Source organism: Salvelinus namaycush, chromosome 7, assembly GCF_016432855.1.
Source record: "Salvelinus namaycush isolate Seneca chromosome 7, SaNama_1.0, whole genome shotgun sequence".
NCBI lineage: Eukaryota > Metazoa > Chordata > Actinopteri > Salmoniformes > Salmonidae > Salvelinus > Salvelinus namaycush.
This window is the reverse complement of record NC_052313.1, coordinates 24991691-25013942: the sequence shown is the minus strand read 5'-3', so window position 1 is coordinate 25013942 and position 22252 is coordinate 24991691. Positions and strand designations below refer to the sequence as shown.

General features: G+C 44.3%; 2 protein-coding genes and 1 non-coding gene across 8 annotated transcripts; 2 read left to right on the top strand and 1 right to left on the bottom strand.

Moving 5' to 3' along the window:
- Positions 1-449: 449 nt before the first annotated feature.
- LOC120051136 (chondroitin sulfate glucuronyltransferase-like) lies at positions 450-8841 on the bottom strand. Of its 2 annotated transcripts, XM_038997831.1 has the most exons (4): positions 8217-8841; positions 6384-6948; positions 5999-6181; positions 450-3291 (listed from the first exon to the last, which is right to left on the bottom strand). In XM_038997831.1, exons 1-4 carry the CDS (start codon positions 8591-8593, stop codon positions 2020-2022), a joined length of 2397 nt encoding a protein of 798 aa, XP_038853759.1. In that variant the 5' UTR covers positions 8594-8841; the 3' UTR covers positions 450-2019. The 2 variants fall into 2 exon arrangements, with proteins under 2 accessions (XP_038853759.1, XP_038853758.1); XM_038997830.1 differs by lacking the exon at positions 8217-8841 and having other exon boundaries at positions 6384-6988.
- A 1633-nt stretch (positions 8842-10474) lies between these two features.
- LOC120051133 (ATP-binding cassette sub-family F member 2-like) lies at positions 10475-21857 on the top strand. 5 transcript variants are annotated; one of them, XM_038997827.1, is made up of 16 exons: positions 11710-12019; positions 12171-12264; positions 12610-12759; positions 12998-13210; positions 13369-13551; positions 15226-15397; positions 15847-15942; positions 16027-16129; positions 16883-16978; positions 17228-17347; positions 17549-17638; positions 17734-17844; positions 17933-17995; positions 20139-20267; positions 20605-20808; positions 21277-21393. In XM_038997827.1, exons 3-16 carry the CDS (start codon positions 12618-12620, stop codon positions 21391-21393), a joined length of 1839 nt encoding a protein of 612 aa, XP_038853755.1. In that variant the 5' UTR covers positions 11710-12019; positions 12171-12264; positions 12610-12617. The 5 variants fall into 5 exon arrangements, with proteins under 5 accessions (XP_038853754.1, XP_038853755.1, XP_038853757.1 ...); XM_038997826.1 differs by lacking the exons at positions 11710-12019; positions 12171-12264 and adding an exon at positions 10475-10562; XM_038997829.1 differs by lacking the exon at positions 12171-12264.
- LOC120051598 lies at positions 15500-15582 on the top strand. The gene has a single exon (XR_005477309.1). It is a non-coding gene; the product is annotated as a small nucleolar RNA SNORD100 (small nucleolar RNA).
- Positions 21858-22252: the final 395 nt, after the last annotated feature.

Here is a 22252-nt window from a genome sequence, read left to right as displayed (position 1 = left end):
CCCTTCTATAAGACACGTGTGTAGAGAATTCCATCCCAAATCCAGGGAGGCCCGGGTAGGGGTGGAGGTTTACTGACTTTAATGTGGGGAGGCATATTTCAGGCTTCAGTACAAACTGTACATTGCCTCAGGTCACAGCTATAGAGGCAACCAGGAAGAATACAGACTTCAGAGCTATATGATTGGAGGAATATCAACCACTAGAATCTACACCCTCTAATAGCTTGTCCTTGGCTCGCAAACCCTCAGTCCTGACTTGCAAAGCATGCATCACTATTATGTCATTGTTGAGGCTGCAGTTCTCAAAGACAAGCCGTTTTTATTTTGTCTTCCTAATTGAGAACCCCACAGTAATGAAGCTGTGTTTCAAACAAACCTTGAACTGCACAAAAGATAGATGGCAAAGGAAATTGCTAGGTCTGCGATTCCACAATAACATAAGAAACGAGTCAGAATGCGACATCTGCCTTTAATAACCGTAGAAAAATAAAAAACAGACCATATGTCGAGGGAATGAATCAAACCACACTCTCTACAGGTTCGACATACTGAGCAAACTAAGTGTAAATTGAAAGACACATAAGACACTTAATTCTCTTTAATTCCAGTTTTAGCATCATAAATCAGCACAGTCATGAAGGAAGACATATAGCTCATGGCGATTTTCTCAAGGCAAAACAAAACATTGTAAACATCCGACATAGGGCTGGGCGAAATGACCAAAATATCTTATCACGATATTTCTGCATTTCCTGCACTCATTTGTTATCATTTACACTCTGTGCCACGTGGGGCTGCATGATATGGGCAAAAAATATAGTCCTAATTAATTGGTGAACTGTTGGAATCATGGAAATAGAATGATTATTCTAATGCTATTGTTGGAATATAGTGGACAGTACTTTGAATACATTGTTGTTTGACATGACAATGAATGAAAAAGCCAGGGAGGAATAATTGTGACATGGTAGGAGGCCAAGTGTTGGTCAGTGTTTCCCAGTGGACCCTAATGTTACATTACATGTTTTCTCTTACTTCATGTAGTTATCTAGCACTAGCTAACATATTCATGCTTCTCCATCTCTGATTTAGAAGATACTTTTGCACAAACAACATGCTGAACTAGGCCTACACCAGTACTGGTATCAAGTTTTATTAGCTAGCTACGTTTTCTCTGTGTACATTTAGCTAGCTTGCTAGTTAGCTAACTAGCAATTAGCCCAAACACTATTTAGCGTCTCTCAAAAGACAAATTACTAGTTTGCAGACTGTAATATACATAAAATAATGTAATTATAGAACTTTTGTGGAATTATATTAAGAAGCAAAGTGGAAATCACTAACATCTGGTTACATCTGACCATGCAGACAAAGTGAACGGCACGGCATTGACAACCAACAGTGATGGGGGCAGGGATTGGCAGGGAAGCACATGGGGAAGTGGCATGCAGGAGGAGAGAGACAACTCAAGTAGCAAACGGAGTAAACTATAAAAACTGACATTACACAAGCCAGAGTGACGTATCACAAATACCGTTATAGAAGATAAAGTATAAACACAAACTGGTCCGTGCATCAATAACAGTACATAGTAAAATACGGTATACTGCCCAGCCCTAAATAGACATCAATGCTGTTCATTGTTCATTCATCACCTCCCAATAGAGCCTCCCCTTGGGCTACCATTGGTGTGAAAGCACAGAGTTCTGTCCGCCTGCACACACAGTTAGCAGGAATACACGTTGTAACATTGCTCCTCAGTCTTCGCAGGCCTAAGATTGCACATGGGTCCTTAGGGATCCGTCTGAATATTAAGCATCCCATAACATGCCTTGTCTAAAAGTCGAGGCAGTGTGGTTGACGTTCATAATGTCATTAGATGGTAGACCTACAGTATGGTGCATTTCCACTGTCAGGCACTGCACCAGTGTTAGGCCCATAGATGTTGCCTTCTGAGGCCTGGTCCAGAAAAGTCTGGCGTGACACCAGTGCTGCAGTGGAAGAGCCCCACTAGACCACCTAGGTGCTGTTGGCCTGTTCCTGCTCAAACAGGGCCATGGCCAGGTGGGATCGCGAGGCCAGGCCCTCCAGGTTACTGAGCACACAGCGGTGGTAGATGTCCTCGCTGAAGCGCGGGTTGCACGCCCGCCGCACATACTTCTGCACTAGCGCTGGCTCCACCGCCCGGAACACGTGCAAGCCCGAGTAGCGCACAAAGATCTCGTACACGTCCATGCTCTCCAGCAGCTCATCGTTGTCCAGGATGTCGGCGGCCATCTTGGTTCGCGCCGCCATGTAGTCGGCGTTGTAGAAGCAGGCCTCCTCGAAGACGTGGCGGTCGAAGCGTCCATCGCGCAGCGCCTCGGCGGTGAAGGAGGAGGCGGCTGAGGGCTGCTGGTCGCGGTACACGATGGCCGGGCTGAATTCCTGGAAGTGGATGGGGAAGAACACCTGCCAGTTGCTGATGGCGTTCATGCGGCAGCGATTGAGAAAGTCGGCGTTGACCTCGGTCCACACCGAGGCCAGGAAGAAGAGCGTATCCACCGGGTGCTTCTTGGAGATGATGTCCATCAGCTTGACCTGCGACGGCACCTCCGTCTTGACGCTGATCCAGGGGATCTTCACGTCGCCGTAGCGCTTCTCCACCTCGCCAATCATGGCCTTGATGCCGGCGAACACGTCGGCCTGACTGATCCGTTGGGCGTCGAAGGGGTCATAGACGAACAGGAAGGTGAGCAGGACGTTGTCATGCGTGTCCAGAGTGTTCATCACGTACATGTCCAGGAAGTTGCTCACATAGTCCTGCTCGTGGGCTGTGACTGGCAGGATAACCTGCACCCGGGTGGCCTCCGTCACGTAGGGCATGGGGATGATCTCGATGGTGCTGAGAGGGCGGAGCAGGCTGACCCGCTTGGCGATGACCTGGTTGTGACCCTTCTGGGTGAAAGCCTCCAGGGCCAGGTCCAGCACGTACTCCATGCCCCGGGTGGGGTCGAAGCGCCTGTAGCCGTTGAGCAGATGCCGTTTCCTGAAGCGCAGCTGGGGCTGGTAGCGCTCGTTGAGGCGCTCCACGGCCGTCTCCAGCACGGCGCTCACGTCGGCCCGGTCTGCGCCACGCAGCTCACACTTGGGGGAGCTGTCGGGGCACGAGTAAATGTGCTCCTCTGTGAAGTACTCCCAGTTGATGACCTCAAATCGCGTTTTGGGCTTGAAAGGGGGGTTGACCCCGATGGGCCAGGTGGCCCCCGCCTTCCCCTCTGGGGTCAGCTCACTCAGGTTGTTGATCTGGACCTGGTCAAAAGACAAGAAGACACAACCATGATGAGACAACGTATCATAAGCATCTAATAAAATATTTTATTCTTCAGTATTAGGATATTAAAACCTTTTCTCAATAGGGGGGCGCTGTTTCCACTTTGTAAAAATTCGTTCCCAAATTAAACTGCCTCGTACTCAATTCTTGCTCGTACAATATGCATATTATTATTACTATTGGATAGAAAACACTCTCTAGTTTCTAAAACCGTTTGAATTATATCTGTGAGTAAAACAGAACTAATTTTGCAGCAAACTTCCTGTCAGGAACTGAAAAATCTCAAATCGGGGGCTCTGTTCCAGGGTCAGTTTATACATTTCCATGTAATCTATGGGTCGACATGCACTGCATACGCCTTCCCCTAGATGTCAGTAAGCAGTGAGAATTGGAATGGAGTGTCTGGGTGGTTCTGAGGCCGTATAAAAGCTCTTGGAACCGGGTGTGCACTCTTTTCAACGTTCATCATGACGCAAGACAGACCTCAGGAGTGCATTCTGAAAAGCTCTCGTTATAGGCTTTAGATATATCCGGCTCTGATTTTATTCGATATAGGTGTTAAAAACATCATAATGTAGTTATTTTAAACCGAGTTATATCAGTTTATATCAGTATATTGCGATTTTCGGTATTTCATTTGTGCTGCGTTATAGTGAGTTGGACACGTCTTCGTCACATGGCTAATGTTTGCTGCTAATTCCAAAGTTGAAGACGACAATCTACAACCGAGCAACGATTCTTCTGGACAAAGGACAACTTGCACAAGATTCTGATGGAAGCTCATCAAATAGTAAGAACTATTTATGATGTTAATTCGTTGTTCTGTTGAAAAATGTTACACTACTATTCCGCCATTAATTTCGGTGCGGTCTCGCTTTAACGCACGCTGTATGTTGTAGTAACGTTAATTTTAAAAATCTAACACAGCGGTTGCATTAAGAACTAATGTATCTTTCATTTGCTGTCCAACCTGTATTTTTTAGTCAATTTTATGATTAGTTATTGATTAGATTAGGTGCCTCTCCCAAGATTTCTCCTGACATTTTGTTGGCAGCTTGGCTACTATTCTCATTGTATAACCACGATTTGTGCCGCTAAATATGCACATTTTCGAACAAACAATATATGTATTGTGTAATATGATGTTATAGGACTGTCATCTGATGAAGTTTTGAGAAGGTGAGTGAAAAATTTAATATCTTTTGCTGGTTTATTCGCTATCGCTAACGTGCATGAATCAATGCTGCTGTGTGGTTGGCTATTGTAGTAAGCTAATATAATGCTAAATTGTGTTTTCGCTGTAAAACACTTAAAAAATCTGAAATATTGGCTGGATTCACAAGATCTTTGTCTTTCATTTGCTGTACGCTGTGTATTTTTCATAAATGTTTATGATGAGTATTTAGGTAATTCACGTTGCTCTCTGTAGTTATTCTAGTTGCTTTGGTGAGAGTTGTGATGGTGGCTGCAATGTAAAACTATGATTTATACCTGAAATATGCACATTTTTCGAACAAAACATATGCTATACAATAAATATGTTATCAGACTGTCATCTGATGAAGTTGTTTCTTGGTTAGTGACTATTTATATCTTTATTTGGTCGAATTTGTGATAGCTACCTATGCAGTAAAAAAATATTTAAGTGCTTTTGAACAGGGTATGGTAGTAGGTGCCAGGCGCACAGGTTTGAGTGTGTCATGAATTGCAACGCTGCTGGGTTTTTCACGCTCAATTCCCACGTGTATCAAGAATGGTCCACCACCCAAAGAACATCCAGCCAACTTGACACAACTGTAGGAAGCATTGGAGTCAACATTGGCCAGCATCCCTGTGGAACGCTTTCGACACTTTGTAGAGTCCATGCCCCAATGAATTGATGCTGTTCCGAGGGCAAAAGTGGGGTTGGGGGGGTGCAACTGAATATTAGGAAGGTGATCCTAATATGTTGTATTTATGTATTGTGTGGGGTGTATGGTATTAGGGAATCATGTGAAGTCTGTTGTATATTGTAGGCTATTTTCTGTGGAGGACTTTGTGTGACTTGATACTTGTAAATCTGACTTTTCTTAATTGCCCCTGAGGGGATAAAGTTTTATTGAATTAAATTACAAAGTTGACACTTTTAAACTGACAGATTGTTTACAAAATGACGAATTTCACACATCACGTCCTGACAAAATGTTCAGTCACTGTGGCTCTCTGACATATTGGATCAGACAATCAAATGGCTACCCAGACTATTTGCATTACCCCCCCTAAGCTGCTGCTAACTCTATCTCAATTACCTCGACACAGGTCGCCCCGCACATTGACTCTGTACCGGTACCCCCTGTATATAGCCCTGCTATTGTTATTTTACTGCTGCTCTTTAATTATTGGTTATTTTTATCTCTTACTTTCTTTTGGTATTTTCGTAAAACTGCGTTGTTGGTTAGGGTCTCGTAAGTAAGCATTTCACTGTAAGGTCTACATCTGTTGTATTCGGCGCATGTGACAAATACAATTTGATTTGAGATAGGAATTTCTACCTAGGTGTAGATTTGTGGAAATTGGTGCGGTATGTACAAAAATTTTACATTTGCACGCTGGACCAGTAAACCAGTCAAACCAACACCAGTGACAACCCATCAAATAGCCTGAAGCATAGAGAGAGCATATCTAATCCCATTAAACAACACCAACCTGCAGCTGCTGTATCTGTAGGTAGGTCCAGTCCAGTTCGATCTGGCTGAAGCGTTTGTGCAGGCGGTACATGAGGCTGGGTTCTGACACGGGGTGGACCGTGAAGGCATTCTTAAACTGGGCTCTGTCCTCTCGCTCTGGGTCTGCATTCTTCCCCAGCTCAAAGTAGCGATACGTCATCTCCTGTAGGTCACATGCAAACAGCGGGGAGGGAAATGTTAGCCATCTCGCAGGTGAGACAACTGATGGGTGTGGTCAAAGTACTGTAAATCATGATGACATATCAGCATTGGACTCATTGATGAAATAGACAGCTTATCATTGCAAACTCTATTGAACAACTCTATAAACATGTTTTATAACGTTGTCTCAGCTGTGAGTTTACCTGGTGCACCTCTACACAGCTCAGGCCCAGGTAGTCGATGATGCAGCGGCCCAGCCACTCGTCAGGCCTGACGCTGAGGATGTCATTGCGGCAGGTGTCCAGGTGGGGCTGCAGGCGGGCCAGCAAGCTCCGGGAGAGCAGGTAGCCGTAACCCCCGTGGCAGTACCTGGCCCTCTCCTCCCCACCGATGAACTCCTCGGCCCGGCCCATGTAGAGGTCCTGACCGGCGCTGAGGTGGCCCACCAGCTCGGCTAGCCTCTCGGCCTGCATGTAGGTGTCGTCCTGGGCCAGGAAGAACCAGTCGTAATCCAAGCCGTAGTGCTGGTGCAAGTGGCGCACCGTCTCGTACATCAGCCACACGGGCCGGTCGTCGCCGTGGGCCACCACCGCCATGCCGTGGGGGACCTTGGGGCTGCGCAGGCCCGTGAAGAAGAAGGTGCGGTGGAAGTGGTGGGCCACGGTGCGGTTCACCGCCACGGCCAGCGTGTTGAGGGTGGCCCGCGAGGTCAGCACACCCACCAGGAGGCGTTCTCGGATGCCCAGTTCAGTGTGGATGTAGCGCGTCCTGATCAGAGGAGAGTGGCGTTCAGAGGGACTTTCACTGTTTCAAATCAAACACTCAATACTGGGCGGAGCTGAGCGATTTATTTTATTACATAGATGGAATAAGGAACGGCCATATCTTACTGGGTATATGCAATTACTTGTCTAATGCACTATGTAACAATAATGTCATACATAGGTGTTACTACAATGCTATTAATTCTACAAGAAATGTACTTGTTTTAAGTCAAATTGGATAAAAACAAAAAATGTCATGGTAAATATAAGTTGTGAATGCGCCTAGTGCCTATTCTTGTCCAGATAGCTAGGTACTGGAAGAGAATGTCATTGAGTTCATTGTTGAACTCCAGAGTCTAGACTTAACTCTCACCATCTGCAAGAAGTAAGGATTTTAGGCTATGACCAAAGGAGATCATAGTCATATACAACAGGCATCACAATTCTTCAGTAAGGCTTTTCATAAAAGAAGACACGACAATGAAATTGGATCATTCACTGAGTCATTCTGTCCCATGACTGTACTTTGAAAACATTCTAAGATCATTAAAATGGTGGGCTCTTCAGACACTCCAGGCTAACTGGTTAATTACAGTAAATCCCGGCCAATAATCAGCTTTAAGAGGCGATTTGGAGAGACGCGAGACAGTAGGATTATCAAACCGTATGGGCTTTTTGAACAAATCTTTATAAAGCGGTGAAAGGTCAGCAGTGGTCTAATAGCATTGACCATGTATTTACCTTTTTTTGGGGACCATTTCATATAGGCTACATTTGTATAGCCTAACAAATGATGTTCTCTGTTCCCTAAAAGTGTAGGGCCTACATATTCTACTGCGTATCCACCCTAGAGTGGTTTAGATCCAGTATGAAGTTAGAACAGCTTAAGCCTATTAAGTGGGTGAACAAACAACAAAAATCGCTGGGAATCAAACAGACAGTGGCCTACAAAGGCCTTCATTTTGGAACAAAGTGTGATGCATCTGTAGCGAGCGTCATGATTTGCCTCATTTACATATCAATTAAGAATTTGGCAATGTGGGTGGGTTGCATAAGCGTTAGTTAGCAGGAAATACGACCCAAATGCCTCGCACTGGGGTGCATATTTTCTGAACACAGTTATAAAAGAGCATTTCATAAAAGAGATCCAACAGCTCTGCATATATTTTTGAGACACATTGAAGCAGTGTCTTCCATTTGCAAACTGTCTCTGAAATCTAATGTTATGATAGGATGTGGTATTCCTCTGTGCATCCATCCCAAAATGCTCACCTGAGGACCTTCTTGTGTGGTTTGTTGGGGTCCTTGTGGTATGGTACAATGCGGGGCTGGAAGTCCTCATTCCCAGGACCACCTCTCTGGTCCTCTGGGGGGTCTCCCCTATTGCTGCCCAGGAAGAGACCCCCATTGCCCAGTTCATCTCCACACGAGTCATCTGTGTCTCCCTGGGTCCAGGAGACCATCAGCAGGCTCAGGCTGCATCCTAAAGAGAGCCCCAGGATAAGGGGAAGAGCAGGCCTGAACACGGCCAGGAAGGAGGAGAGACGCATAGCCGAAGCGGTGGACTTGGGTGTTGTCAATAAAGTGTTATGTGACGTTCCTCTGAAGTTTTCTACATAATTATTTGCAGAATGCTGTTCCAAAACCATGTAATGACCCTTCTGGTGAAGTGCCAACCACTTTCAACTTTCAAGCTAGATTCAGTAAAGTATGATATACTTCTTTGGCACAATCCTGGCTGTGTTTTTACTGGTGACTATTGCACCATGGATTAGATAGTTTACTACATCCTTAACAGTGCCATTTGAAGATAAGGTCATTAGCTACAAGGCCATTACTAGAGAATAACTGGACAGTGGACAGACAGCTTTATTGACTGACACTCTTCAGCAGTCAATACCTACTGTACTAACAATGGGCTACTGTCCCATAATAAACGATCTAGCTAGTTAGTTAGCTAGCTAGCAGGCTAACCAATAACAAATTGCAATGGGCTTGCTATTACTTTCTTAATTAGCTAGCTAACTGACTGGCTAATAATGTCCTAATTAGTTACATACAGTGAAACTATTGTAGTTAGCTAGCTAGTTCAAAACAAACCAGGGATTTACAACGTTGAATTCATATTTTAGATACCCTGACAAAACAACATCCAACATTCATGCATCAGTATCAGCTAACGTTAACGGTGTTGGTCCTCCCTCCTTCGGTCTCTCCCCAAAACAAAGGATGTTCTCCTCTCAATTTTTGTTGATTCAGTCGCAATTATCGATGTTTTGTCTGTAGGTTGTCGGAGATCAATCACATTCCATGTCAGAGTTATGCACGGAAACACATTATGTCTTTTCTTCAAACGATGGCTAGCTACATTAGCCAGGTAGCTTACCATGTCGACCTTTTTTCCTCTACATCAGCAACTTCCTCAAAGTGAGTCATTCACCGCCTCCAAGAAAAGCATCACTGTCAAATCTTCATGAATTCATAAAAATAACTACTGGTCCGAGAGAAACCTTGTGGAAAGCGTGCGGTGTACTGGAATATGCATTTTGGTCTCATTTGCAAATCTTGCTTCTCATTCTGCATCCATCTGATGATGATGAGATTCAGTGCGCTCCACTGCTTCCCCAGCGTAATATTCTGGCAGACACGTCATCAGACGTCTGAAGAGAAAATCTCTGTGATGAGATGAAGGGCCCTTCAAGTTATACTTACTTCATCAATCAATACCAGACCAGGCAATATTTGGAATGCTTCATTCTATTGTATAAATGTTATTGCATTCAAGTTAATGCATGCATCCAGAACAGTTGTGAGAAAAACTTTAGGGGGAAACTAATCATACCAACCGGGCGGCAAGTGGCCTAGTGGTTACTGGCATTGGGCCAGTAACCGAAAGGTTGCTGGATCGAGTCCTTGAGCTGACAAGGTAAAGATATGTCGTTCTGCTCCTGAACAACGCAGTTAACCCCACTGCTCCCCGGTAGGCTGTCATTGTAAATAAGAATTTGTTCTTAACTGACTTGCCTAGTTAAATAAAGGTTCAATTTTAAAATAGCAGTGAGCTTTTATGTGACACAACTTAATGTTTATAACTTTGATGACAGTCAGTAGTATACATTTTAGCCACAGAACATCTGTTATCAGTTATAATGACAGGGTGTGCATAATGTTTGGTTCACAATTTAGAATGCTTTACTGCAATTACATTAGTTTGTAGTTAATTACATAGTAATTACCCAATTGAGGCGGGGTCAGCGCTAGCCCCGCTAGAAGGAAAGGCAGTGTATGTGATTCAAACCTAGTACATATACAGTGATTTGCATTGTGGCCTATAGAATGGGTGTAGTAAAAGGCCAGCAACACTCCGTATTATTCAGTTCCCCATGAAACACCATATATAGATTATGCATTTGCTATTAAACACAATAAAAATCGACATTGATCAAAATATAGTATATTTTGAATAAGTCACCTTGCGATGTTTTGAAATGCGGGCTTTTATTTTGAAGGTTTATTCAATAACATAGAAAGTGACGTAATCGTTAGTGTCGCTAGCAGAATAGTATCAACTTGTTCAGTGACAGCAAGCCGGCCGAAACTCGTGTGACTGTCATCAAGGTAAGAAAGTCAGACACGGAAGAATAAAATATATTGTCGTAACTCGCACAGTTGGCGCGAAAAATAGACCGTTGAGTTGCTACAACGCGAGTTAGGCCAACCACGTTGCTGTTAGTTTGCGCAACTCTCTCAGTCAGTAGCGAGCTAGCTATATATGTTAGCTATTGATTGCAATTTCACATAGTTTTATGGTAGCCGATTAGTTAGCTAGATTCACCAGCTACCATGTCATAAGCAACCTAATAGCTTGCTGCGCTAGTGCAACCGGCTAGGCCATGCAAGCCACCACCATCAGTGCGTTTTTACGTGAACTGCGACATAGCGGATTAAACTCAAGGATTTACGATGGAGTTGTACCACGACTAATGTGGGCGGACTGGTGCTCGACGTCACTTAAAATACCATTGTTCTATGTAATTGCGGGTTGTCATTAGTTACCACAGCCACAAAGTCAAAATGGTCTATATCGTAGAAAATCATGAAAACTAGCTTTTTGGTATTATTAATATAAGGTTAGCAGTGTGGTTAAGGTTTAGAATCAGATTCAAGAAGATACATTTTATAAATAGGCGTTTAGCCATAATTGACGTTGTGGCTGTGGTAACTAGGGACGACTACTTGCGGGCTATTCTTTGGGTGCTGAAATCAGTAGTTATTTTTATAAAAACGTCATTTTATGTGACATCGGAGCTCCAGTCCGCCCACACTAGTCGCTTGTCAACTCCATCGTAAATCCGGGAGTTGAGTTTAGTCAGCTACTGCAACATGTGAGCTGCTGTAATGGAGCTCGCCAGCCTGTAGTCCTAAAAACCGGAAATGAGTTACCGCTGGTTCACTCAATTATTCCTATGGGAATAATACATGGGGGAAAGAATAGGATTTGGGGATAAACTCCGAAAATAAACTCTGGGGTTAACACAGATTTAGGATATTTTATACGTTTTGTTCTATGAGATATCAGTCCTTTAACTGAAATCAAATTTATTTTCAACATGTTTTTTAAAATGTATTTTTAACATGACCTTTATCTCGTTCTGTTACTGGACGGCGAGCATAGGGAACGTTTCACAAGACAAGATGGAGGTATTTTATTAGGATCACCATTAGCTGTTGCAAAACTAACAGCTACTCTTCCTGGGGTCCACACAAAACGTGACATAATACATAACATCAATAGACAAGAACAGCACTACATAAATGTAGGGAGCGTTGTCTCTCGTCATGGATCGCATTTATTTTGGGAGATTGTAAAATATGACCTTTTCATTCAAGACAGAAAAAAACTATTGTTTCAGTAGATAATAAAACATGTTTTGTTACTTTTTCTTCAACTTGTTTCTATAACATTCTAGCAAGTCAAGGTAGCTTACAGAGCAGCTAGCTCGCTAAGAGCTAGGCTGTTTGCTAGCGACCTCCTAATAATTGGAATAAAAAACGAACGTCAATTAACTAAAACGGTAGGCAACAGTCATATGCACAGTCTTAACAGCCAATGTGTATTTTTAACATATTAAAATAGTACTTATAGGAATGGGTAATTGTTTACAAGTTGCTAACGTTAGCTATCCCATAAACTCATCGTCGGAACCGACATATTTTCATCATCAGTGGTTTGGTAACTTCTTCGACGGACTCTGGCCGGACGGAAGAAGACGCAGAGTTTGGAAAAATTCAAACGGAGTGGTTGTTTTTATTTAACTAGGCAAGTCAGTTAAGAACACATTCTTATTTACAATGACGGCCTTACCGGGGAATAGTGGGCTTTGTTCAGGTGCAGAACTACATATTTGTTTTTATCTTGTCAGCTCGGGGATTCGATCCAGCAACCTTTCGGTAACTGTCCCAATGCTCTAACCACTAAGCTACCTACTGTCCCTGGGAATTAAATGCATGCCTCCTAAATCTAAATAAAGGAACTCTAATTTCAACATCACCTCAACACATTGCTGCTATGTTTCTTGCCATTCACTAACGTCCACAGCTAAGTACTCGGCAGTCCATTTCTGTTGCTCTCTTCTTGTTTTGGATGTTGGTGTCCGGGGTTCAGACGGAGCAATGCCGTCAGATCTTGCCAAGAAGAAGGCAGCGAAGAAGAAGGAAGCTGCGAAGTCCCGCCAGGCGCATACAAAGAAAACTGATGAGTTTAATGGGGAGAACGACCAGCCAGAGAGCCAGGAAAATGGACCAGACAGCAATGGTGAGAGGAGTGAAAATGTACTGAACAGTTATCAATTATATAATCCGTTTTGGATTAATATGTCCACTGGTTGGTTGAATATAAATTATGCTAAACTTGTGATACTTTCTCTGCTGGGAATATATCTTTCACCGCTATTCCAATGGCTTCCATTAACCAAGGTGTCTGACAGCATTAACCCTCACGCTAACACTCTACTTGGGCTTAATATAGTCAACCAGACTATTGTGATTGACAGGGGTGGCTAGCCTGACCAAGGAGCTGGATGAGTTTGAGCTGAAGAAGCTGGATGCGCGGGCGGTGACGGGGGTGCTGGCATCCCACCTCAACAGCACCGACGTGCACATTGCCAGCCTGTCGCTCACCTTCCACGGTCAGGAGCTGCTGACCGACACTAGCCTAGAGCTCAACTCGGGACGGCGTTACGGCCTCCTCGGCCTCAACGGCACAGGTAGGTAGTACCACCATAAGTCGTTGCATAGGGGCGTAGCCCTACGCCAGGGGCCACAACCTCAATGATTTTCACTGACACATTTCTCATTTGTAGAGGGTCTGCACTCAAAAAAATAGATTTTCCCGCTGCTAATGTATGTCGTTTACCCCTGCCAGGAAAGTCCATGTTGTTATCAGCCATCGGCCATCGCGAGATCCCCATTCCCGAGCACATAGACATCTACCACCTGACCAGGGAAATGGCCCCCAGTGACAAGACGGCCCTGCAGTGTGTGATGGAGGTGGACGAGGAGAGGATCCAGCTGGAGAAGGAGGCAGAGCGGCTAGCAGCCGAGGACTGTGAGTGACACACATACTGTATCTACAGTGCCTTCGGAAAGTATTCAGACCCCTTGACTTTTTCCATATTTTGTTACGTTACAGCCTTATTCTAGAATGGATTAAATATTTTATTTTCCTCAATCTACACACAAAACAGGTTTTTAGAAATGTTTTCAACTTTATTAAAAATAAAAACAGATACCTTCTTTACATAAGTATTCAGACCCTTTGCTACGAGACTAGAAATTGAGCTCAGATGCATCCAGTTTCCATTGATAATCCTTTGAGGTGTCTCTACAACTTTATTGGTGTTCACCTGTGGTAAATTTAATTGATTGGACATGATTTGGAAAGGCACACACCTGTCTATATAAGGTCCCACAGTTGACAGTGCATGTCAGTGCAAAAACCAAGCAATGAGGTTGAAGAAATTGTCCGTAGAGCTTCGAGGCAGGTTTGTGTCGAGGCACAAAGATCTGGGGAAGTGTACCAAAAAATGTCTGCAGCGTTGAAGGTCCCCAAGAACACAGTGGCCTCCATCATTCTTAAATGGAAGAAGTTTGGAACCACTAAGAGACTCTTCCTAGAGCTGGCTGCCCGGCCAAACTAATCAATCGGGGGAGAAAGGCCTTGGTCAGGGAGGTGACCAAGAACTAGAGTTCCTCTGTGGAGATGGTTGTCTTTCTGGAAGGTTCTCCCATCTTTGCAGCACTCCATCAATCATGCCTTCATGGTAGAGTGGCCAGACTGAAGCCATTCCTCATGGCAGACCGCTTGGAGTTTGCCAAAAGGTCTGATGAAGCCAAGATTGAACTCTTTGGCCTGCATGCCATGCATCACATCTGGAGGAAACCTGGCACCATCCCTACGGTGAAGCATGGTGGTGGCAGCATCTTGCTGTGGAGATGTTTTTCAAGGGCAGGGAGTCTAGTCAGTATCAAGGGAAAGATGAACAGAGAAAAGTACAGAGAGATCCTTGATGAAAACCTGCTCCAGAGTGAAAATTCACCTTCCAACAGGACAACAACCCTAAGCACACAGCCAAGACAACGCAGGAGTGGCTTCGGGACAAGTCTCTGAATGTCCTTGAGTGGCCCAGCCAGAGCCTGAACATGAACCCGATCGAACATCTCTGGAGAGACCTGAAAATAGCTGTGCAGGGATGCTCTCCATCCAACCTGACAGAGCATGAGAGGATCTGCAGAGAAAAATGGGAGAAACTCCCCAAATACAGATGTGCCAAGCTTGTAGCATCATACCCAAGAAGACTCGAGGCTGTAATCACTGCCAAAGGTGCTTCAACAAAGTACTGAGTGAAGGGTCTGAATACTTATGTAAATGTGATTAGTTTTGAAAAAAATTATACATTTGCAAACATTTCTAAAAATCTGTTTTTGCTTTGACATTATGGGGTATTGTGTGTAGATTGAGAGAGAAAAAACAACAATCAATTTTAGAATAAGGCTGTAACGTAACAAAATGTGGAAAAAGTCAAGGGGTCTGAATACTTTCCGAATGCAATGTATTTTACAAAGCACCTCCACCTGATAGTTACATTAAAATGATGAAAGGTAACTGGGGCATGGTTCGAAACCACCTAGTTGTATTCTCCCGGAAACAACCAGGTGCACAATAGTCATCTATTTATAAACAATGTAGCTGAAAATGTTCGCCCCCACCATCCCTCTGTAGCTGAGTGTGAGAAGCTGATGGAGCTGTACGAGCGTCTGGAAGAGCTGGATGCAGACAAGGCGGAGGTGCGAGCCTCCAGGATCCTCCACGGCCTAGGCTTCAGCGCCGCCATGCAGCAGAAGAAGCTCAAGGACTTCAGCGGAGGCTGGAGGATGCGTGTGGCTCTGGCCAGGTGGGAAAGCGAACATGATGCTTTACGATTAATGAACTGTACTGCAAGTTGAGTTGGTCTCTACGCCTTCTCAACATCCCTTAACGAATTGACAGTGTTGGTTTTGTCGGTGATGATATTCTGGCTCCCTCTACTGAACGCTGTGAGGATACTGCCATCGTTACCCAATTTATTACTGAGATAGAGCCAACACACCAAAAATATAAAGTGTTTGTTTCACACTCATGACTAAGCCTTTTCCTGAGCCAATGCAAGTATTAGGAAGTAGTGTCAGATTGTTATGCAAAGAAGTAGACAGGTTTCATTACTAGTGGCAGATGCCTGGACTTGACCTAGTCATCAGTTTCTTACCCAGTCATATCTCAGATTACATTCACAGTTACATTGCAATAATATGAGTAGAAAATGTCTGGAATAAATGCTTTTCTTTTCCCTCTTCATTCTCCTAGAGCTCTGTTCATCAAGCCCTTCATGTTGCTGCTGGACGAGCCCACCAACCACCTGGACCTAGATGCCTGTGTATGGCTGGAAGAGGAGCTCGCATCGTGAGTGTGCTTCATCTGTCAATGTCAATCAGTTTAGTAGTCGCGTGCATTTGAGATGTGCTGAATGTACCGATCCCTTGTTAGGTTCAGGCGAATCCTTGTGCTCATCTCCCACTCTCAAGACTTCCTAAACGGAGTTTGCACCAACATCATCCACCTGCACCAGAAGAAGCTCAAGTACTTCACGGTAAGAACACAGCAGCGAGCTCACTCACCCCCCTGGTCAACAGACACGATCGATTCACTTTTGCCACACTACTATTTAGCAGTTTATCAAAGGGCATTCAGTCACTAGCCTGGTGGAACCAGGCGGTTTGCTCCTTTCACCATTGTTTTAGTTAATTGATAGATTTTATTTGACAATTTTAAAATACTTTAACATATTACACCTGGCAACAAATTCACATACATTGAAGTGAAAAATAATGGTGAATGCAGCGATCATGCTCGTTCCATCAGGCTATTGAGTCACCCCTTAGAAGGCAACCATGTATTGTGCAGTAGAGCATTATTATTAGATTATTTGAATCGGCTGTGTAATGCTAGAGCAAAAACCAAAACGTGCACCGGGGGGCAGGACCAGTGGAGGCTGCTGAGGGGAGAACGACTCATAATACTGTCTGGAACGGCGCAAATGGAATGGCGTCAAACCATGTGTTTGACACCATTCCACTGATTCCGCTCCAAACATTACCACCAGCCTGTCCTCCCTAATTAAGGGGCCGCCAACCTCCTGTGCCCAGGACCCAGTTTGAGAAACCCTCCACTAGAGTGTCCTGGACAGACACAGCCAACTGTGATCTCATCACACCTTATTAGGGAGGAGAAGGGGGGTCGTGGGGTTATGGCCTGTTGCTAATTATGCATGCGAGACAGTGTGTCCGTTGGCTTCACCGAATGGTGTGGGATGACCATGCAGATTCTATTTTTCGAATGAAAGGGTAACTATGACCAGTACGTGAAGACCAGGGAGGAGCTGGAAGAGAACCAGATGAAACGTTTCAACTGGGAGCAGGACCAGATCTCACACATGAAGGTAGGCGACGCCACATTGTGACAATGCAGAGTACTAATACTACCCCACGTGAAAATATTATTCCCCTGTACTGTAAAAGTATGATAGCCTAAGTCCCGGTCTGTTTGTGCTATCGTTGACACTCATCGTCATGCCAAATGAGTGTCAAGGACAGCAACGGAGTTGACAAAAGGCGCCAACCGTGGGAACCAGGCTAAAAGGGTATGATGCTTTACTCCGACGCCGTCTCTCTCTCTACCCGCTGTGTAGAATTACATTGCCAGGTTTGGTCATGGCTCGGCCAAGCTGGCACGACAGGCCCAGAGCAAAGAGAAGACGCTGCAGAAGATGGTGGCCTCAGGGCTGACTGAACGTGTGGTGGATGACAAGGCAAGAGGCTCACTGAAACATTTCAGTGTGGATGCAATATATTAATGTACTGGACTGAATCACATCCATTGCTTTCTAAAGCCATTCACGGTTTACTCTTGAACAAAGTAGTGCATACTCTTAGGAATAAATAATAGGTTGTTCACGCTATTGCTAATTTTAGTGTTGCAGTGGTGGTAATCATCTCTCTCCCTCTCATAGACACTGTCGTTTTATTTTCCTTCCTGTGGAAAGATCCCCCCTCCTGTTATCATGGTTCAGAACGTTAGCTTCAAATACAGTGACAACCAGGTCAGTATGTAGAAATGAGCGGGTTTTTATTGGAGTCTCGGAGCTCGTTTCTTGTGTTCCGTCCTCATTCACTAATCTGCCTATTCCTCCTCCAGCCACACATATACAAGAACCTGGAGTTTGGCATTGACCTGGACACGCGAGTGGCTCTGGTGGGGCCCAACGGAGCAGGGAAGTCCACACTCCTCAAACTCCTGATGGGAGAGGTAGGTGGTGCCATTTCAGTCAACTCTTTGTTTTACCGTCTCGTAATGACAGTATGGCATATACCGTAAAACCTCTCTTTCTCTCCAGCTGCTCCCCACTGACGGCATGATCAGGAAACATTCTCACGTGAAGATTGGCCGATATCACCAGGTAGGAGAAAGAACGTAGGAATATGACACATTGCCTGGTGGTTCCTAAAGACGGCCATCCCATGCTGGTTGCTGGGTTTTGATTGACAGGCATAAATAAACTCTGCATGCATGGATGCTTCAACTCGCCATAGTCCTGGTCAGTCCCTGGATGGGAGACCAGGTACTGCTGGAAGTGGTGTTGGAGGGCCAGTAAGAGGCACTCTTTCCTCTGGTCTAAAAAATTGGTTGGATGGGACGTTAAACCGATGGGACGTTAAACGGGTGTTCTGACTCTCTGAGGTCATTAAAGATCCCATGGCACTTGTCGTAAGAGTGGGGGTGTTAACCCCGGTGTCCTGGCTAAATTCCCAATCTGGCCCTTAAACCATCACCGTCACCTAATAATCCCCAGTTTACAATTGGCTCATTCATCCCCCTCCTCTCCCCTGTAACTATTCCCCAGGTCGTTGCTGTAAATGAGAACGTGTTCTCAGTCAACTTACCTGGTAAAATAACGGAAAAATAAAAATAGCCCGGTTGCAGAGACATAAACCTGCTTGAGCATAATATGCTGACTAGACCGGGCACACGAGTGCGTCCGCGTGTTGATTTTGTCCATCCACAACAAACGCGATCAGGACACGCAGGTTGAAATATCAAAATGAACTCTGAACCAACTATACTGAACAAAAATATAAGCGCAACATGTAAAGTGTTGGTCCCATGTTTCATGAGCTGAAATAAAAATGTTACAGAAATTTTCCATACGGACAAAAGCTTATTTCTCAAAAATTCTGTGCACAAATTTGTTCACATCCCTGTTAGTAAGCATTTCTCCTTTGCCAAGATAATCCATCCACCTGACAGGTGTGCCATATCAAGAAGCTGATTAAACAGCATAATCATTGCACAGGTGCACCTTGTGCTGGGGACAATAAAAGGCCACTCTAAAATGTGCAGTTTTGTGTCACAACGCCACCGATGTCTCAAGTTTTGAGGGAGCGTGCAATTGGCATACAGACTGCAGGAATGTCCACCAGAGCTGTTGCCAGAGAATTGAATGTTAATTTCTCTTCCAAATGCCGCCTCCGTCGTTTTAGAGAATTTGGCAGTAATCCCAAAACCGGCCTCACAACTGGCGGGGCTGCCCAGTCATGTTAAATCCATAGATTGGGGCCTAATTAATTTATTTCAATTGACTGATTTCCTTCTATGAACTGTAACTCAGTAAAGTGTTCTTAATTGTTGCATGTTGCGTTTATATTTTTGTTCTGTATATATTAATTTGGGGACAGGTTGAAACATGAAATATTCATGTACATTTAGCTAGCTAGCTTGCTGTTGCTAGCTAATTTGTCCTGGGATATAAACATTCGGTTATTTTACCTGAAATGCCCTTAAGGTCCTTTTTTTTATGGATCTTCGTAGAATTTTGACCCATTTTGAGTCACATAAAATTGTGTTCTCCAACAATTCACCCACAGATAAATGGGGAAACTCAGTTAGTTTCTAGTAATCTCTTCTCCTTCAGCCTTCTTATTCTTCTGTGGACTTTACATGGCGGTTGGCAACCAACTTTGACTGGAGTGTGGATCTCAGTTCATCTTTCAATCACCCACGTGCTCCTAAAAACCAATGATATGGGAGAGGCGGAGCATCAAACGTCAAAAATTGATCCAAGTTCTATTTTAGCGCCTGGGTGCACAGATGCTCCTTTGTTGACACGCATGAGCAATTTGGATGAAATTCAGTAACATGCGTGTGTACATTTATTTAGCGACGCTCATGCATGCAACGCAGGCGGTGTGGTCAGCATGTATGGGTGCTGACACTGGGATTTTGTGTCTGAAAATGTGGGATTGAGTCAATGGTTTTTCAAATGGGAGTTATCGTTTGTCGGATGATAGACAAGAGATTGTCCGTCTAAAATCCCACTATGTCCGATATTTTTACGTACAAAGCTTATTTTGAAAATACTTGACTTAACTTTTTAGACCAAAAACAGACAATAGATCAATTTCAAGTGTGTTCGTGTCTCTGTCCGACCTCAGCCGAAGACCTTAATGCCTTTGTACTTCACGCCTGTACTGGGTCAGCACGTACGCTTGTTAAAGTGCATCTGAATGTATCTAATATACCTGTATGGTGTTATCTCTCTGCAGCATCTGACAGAGCAGCTGGAGCTGGACCTGTCTCCTCTGGAGTACATGATGAAGTGCTACCCAGAGATCAAGGAGAAGGAGGAAATGAGGAAGATCATCGGCCGCTACGGCCTCACAGGAAAACAACAGGTGAGACCGCAGAGCTCGGTCCGGGCCCAGGATCCACTGGAGAAGCATTGACCGAATCAGATTGGTCACCTGGTATAGAAACGCTGTTTGAAGTGACTTTGACATGATTGTGTCGTCGTCACTGATAGTACAGGAATTAGTGACTTTGAAAGCTTTTCCCGTGTTTGTTCGGAATACCTGTTCCTCTCAAACCCTGTGTCTTTTAATCCTCCACAATCATTGTAGCGTTAACCTGTGGTGTATTCTGGTGGGTACTTAATGGTGGAATTTGATAGTTCTTCAAGAGCATGGAAGCACTTGCACTCCTTCATGGTCCTTACTCTGTCCTCTCCCCTAGGTGAGTCCGATCAGGAACCTGTCGGACGGCCAGAAGTGTCGGGTGTGCTTCGCCTGGTTGGCCTGGCAGAACCCCCACATGCTCTTCCTGGACGAGCCCACCAATCACCTGGACATCGAGACCATTGACGCCCTGGCTGATGCCATCAACGACTACGAGGGCGGCATGATGCTGGTCAGCCACGACTTCAGACTCATCCAGCAGGTACCACAATTATATCCTCCCTGACCGGTCCCACATCTATACTTCACATCACTTAAGTCTTAGACCCTGCTAGGTAGTTACAATATGGATAATCTCTCGTGGACAGACACATGTAACATAGGATGGCATCGTAGCGTCTGTCAACAGACTGTGTGATGCGACGACGTGATCATTTGTACAAATCAAGATTTTGCAGGTGTGCGTGCACATCTTTTGAATTTCAGAAAGGGAGGGGATTTTTTTGCCCATGCTTTGGCTGAGAGTTTCCATTTAGGGGGGGTGGAAACTTCGCCAGTAACTTTTCTCATACATCTTCCCCCAGAACCTAATCGAGCATTTGGGTTTCCGAGATACAATATGGATAGAATTGGAGAGAAAGGGAACATGTTTTCAATTGAGGTTTGTTCATTGCCTATGCTTCTAATATTGAGTTGTGACACCAATTGTTTTTTTTATTTTATTTTTCAGGTGGCTCAGGAGATCTGGGTATGTGAGAAGCAAACCATCACCAAATGGAACAGGGACATCCTGGCATACAAGGAACACTTGAAATCGAAGATTGACAAGCAAGCGCATGACATCTAGAGCCCCTGCAATCTGAGCCAGTAAACCCAATCACCATAATGGATTTGGACTCCAAAGTGCTTGTGTGGTGGAACAGTAGTCCTCAATGCTCCGGGGGGAGGTTTCCTCCAGGTACAGATCTAGGATCAGCTTTCCTCCCCAAATCCTAACCATTAGTGGGGAAAATGCAAAACTGACCCAAAGTCAGCCTCTAAGGGCAACTTCACCCTACACCCACCCGCCTCCAGCTGCAATCTGATTGGCTGATTCACCTGAAGCATCTCAAAGTGCATCATGGAACGCATTCCATATTACTGCCGTCATCATAGAAAAAGTTATATTTTTTCTAATAAGTGTAACAACCAAAAATGAATGCAGCAGCTTGAAGGTAATTTGTGCAAAAGAGCATTAATTATGCCTTTTATTTTTATTTAACGTATTGCAATAACGATTTGTCTGAATAAATTACTGAATTGACAATTGAATACTTACTGTCTCATATTTTGGGGTCTTTGAACAAACACATCTTCCAAAATGCAGCTTTTAATTCTGCATTTTCCTTTGACAATGTAGGGAATACAGTGCACTTATCTAAAACATTTACATCTTGAGAAAATAAACCTTATTTTACATCTGTGTAAACATAACATAAGAAGCAAAACTATATTCATTATGAACGGAGATGCTTTGGATTCCTGCTGTTGAACCCAACCACTCAATATGCAACCCATATCATGGCCCACTATTTGCTTTGAGAAGTCAACCTCTCCACAACCACCAACAATGCTTAGCTTTCCACTTGCTGGCTAATCAAATGTTAGTACAGTTGAAGTCTGAAGTTTACATACACTTAGGTTGGAGTCATTAAAACTCGTTTTCC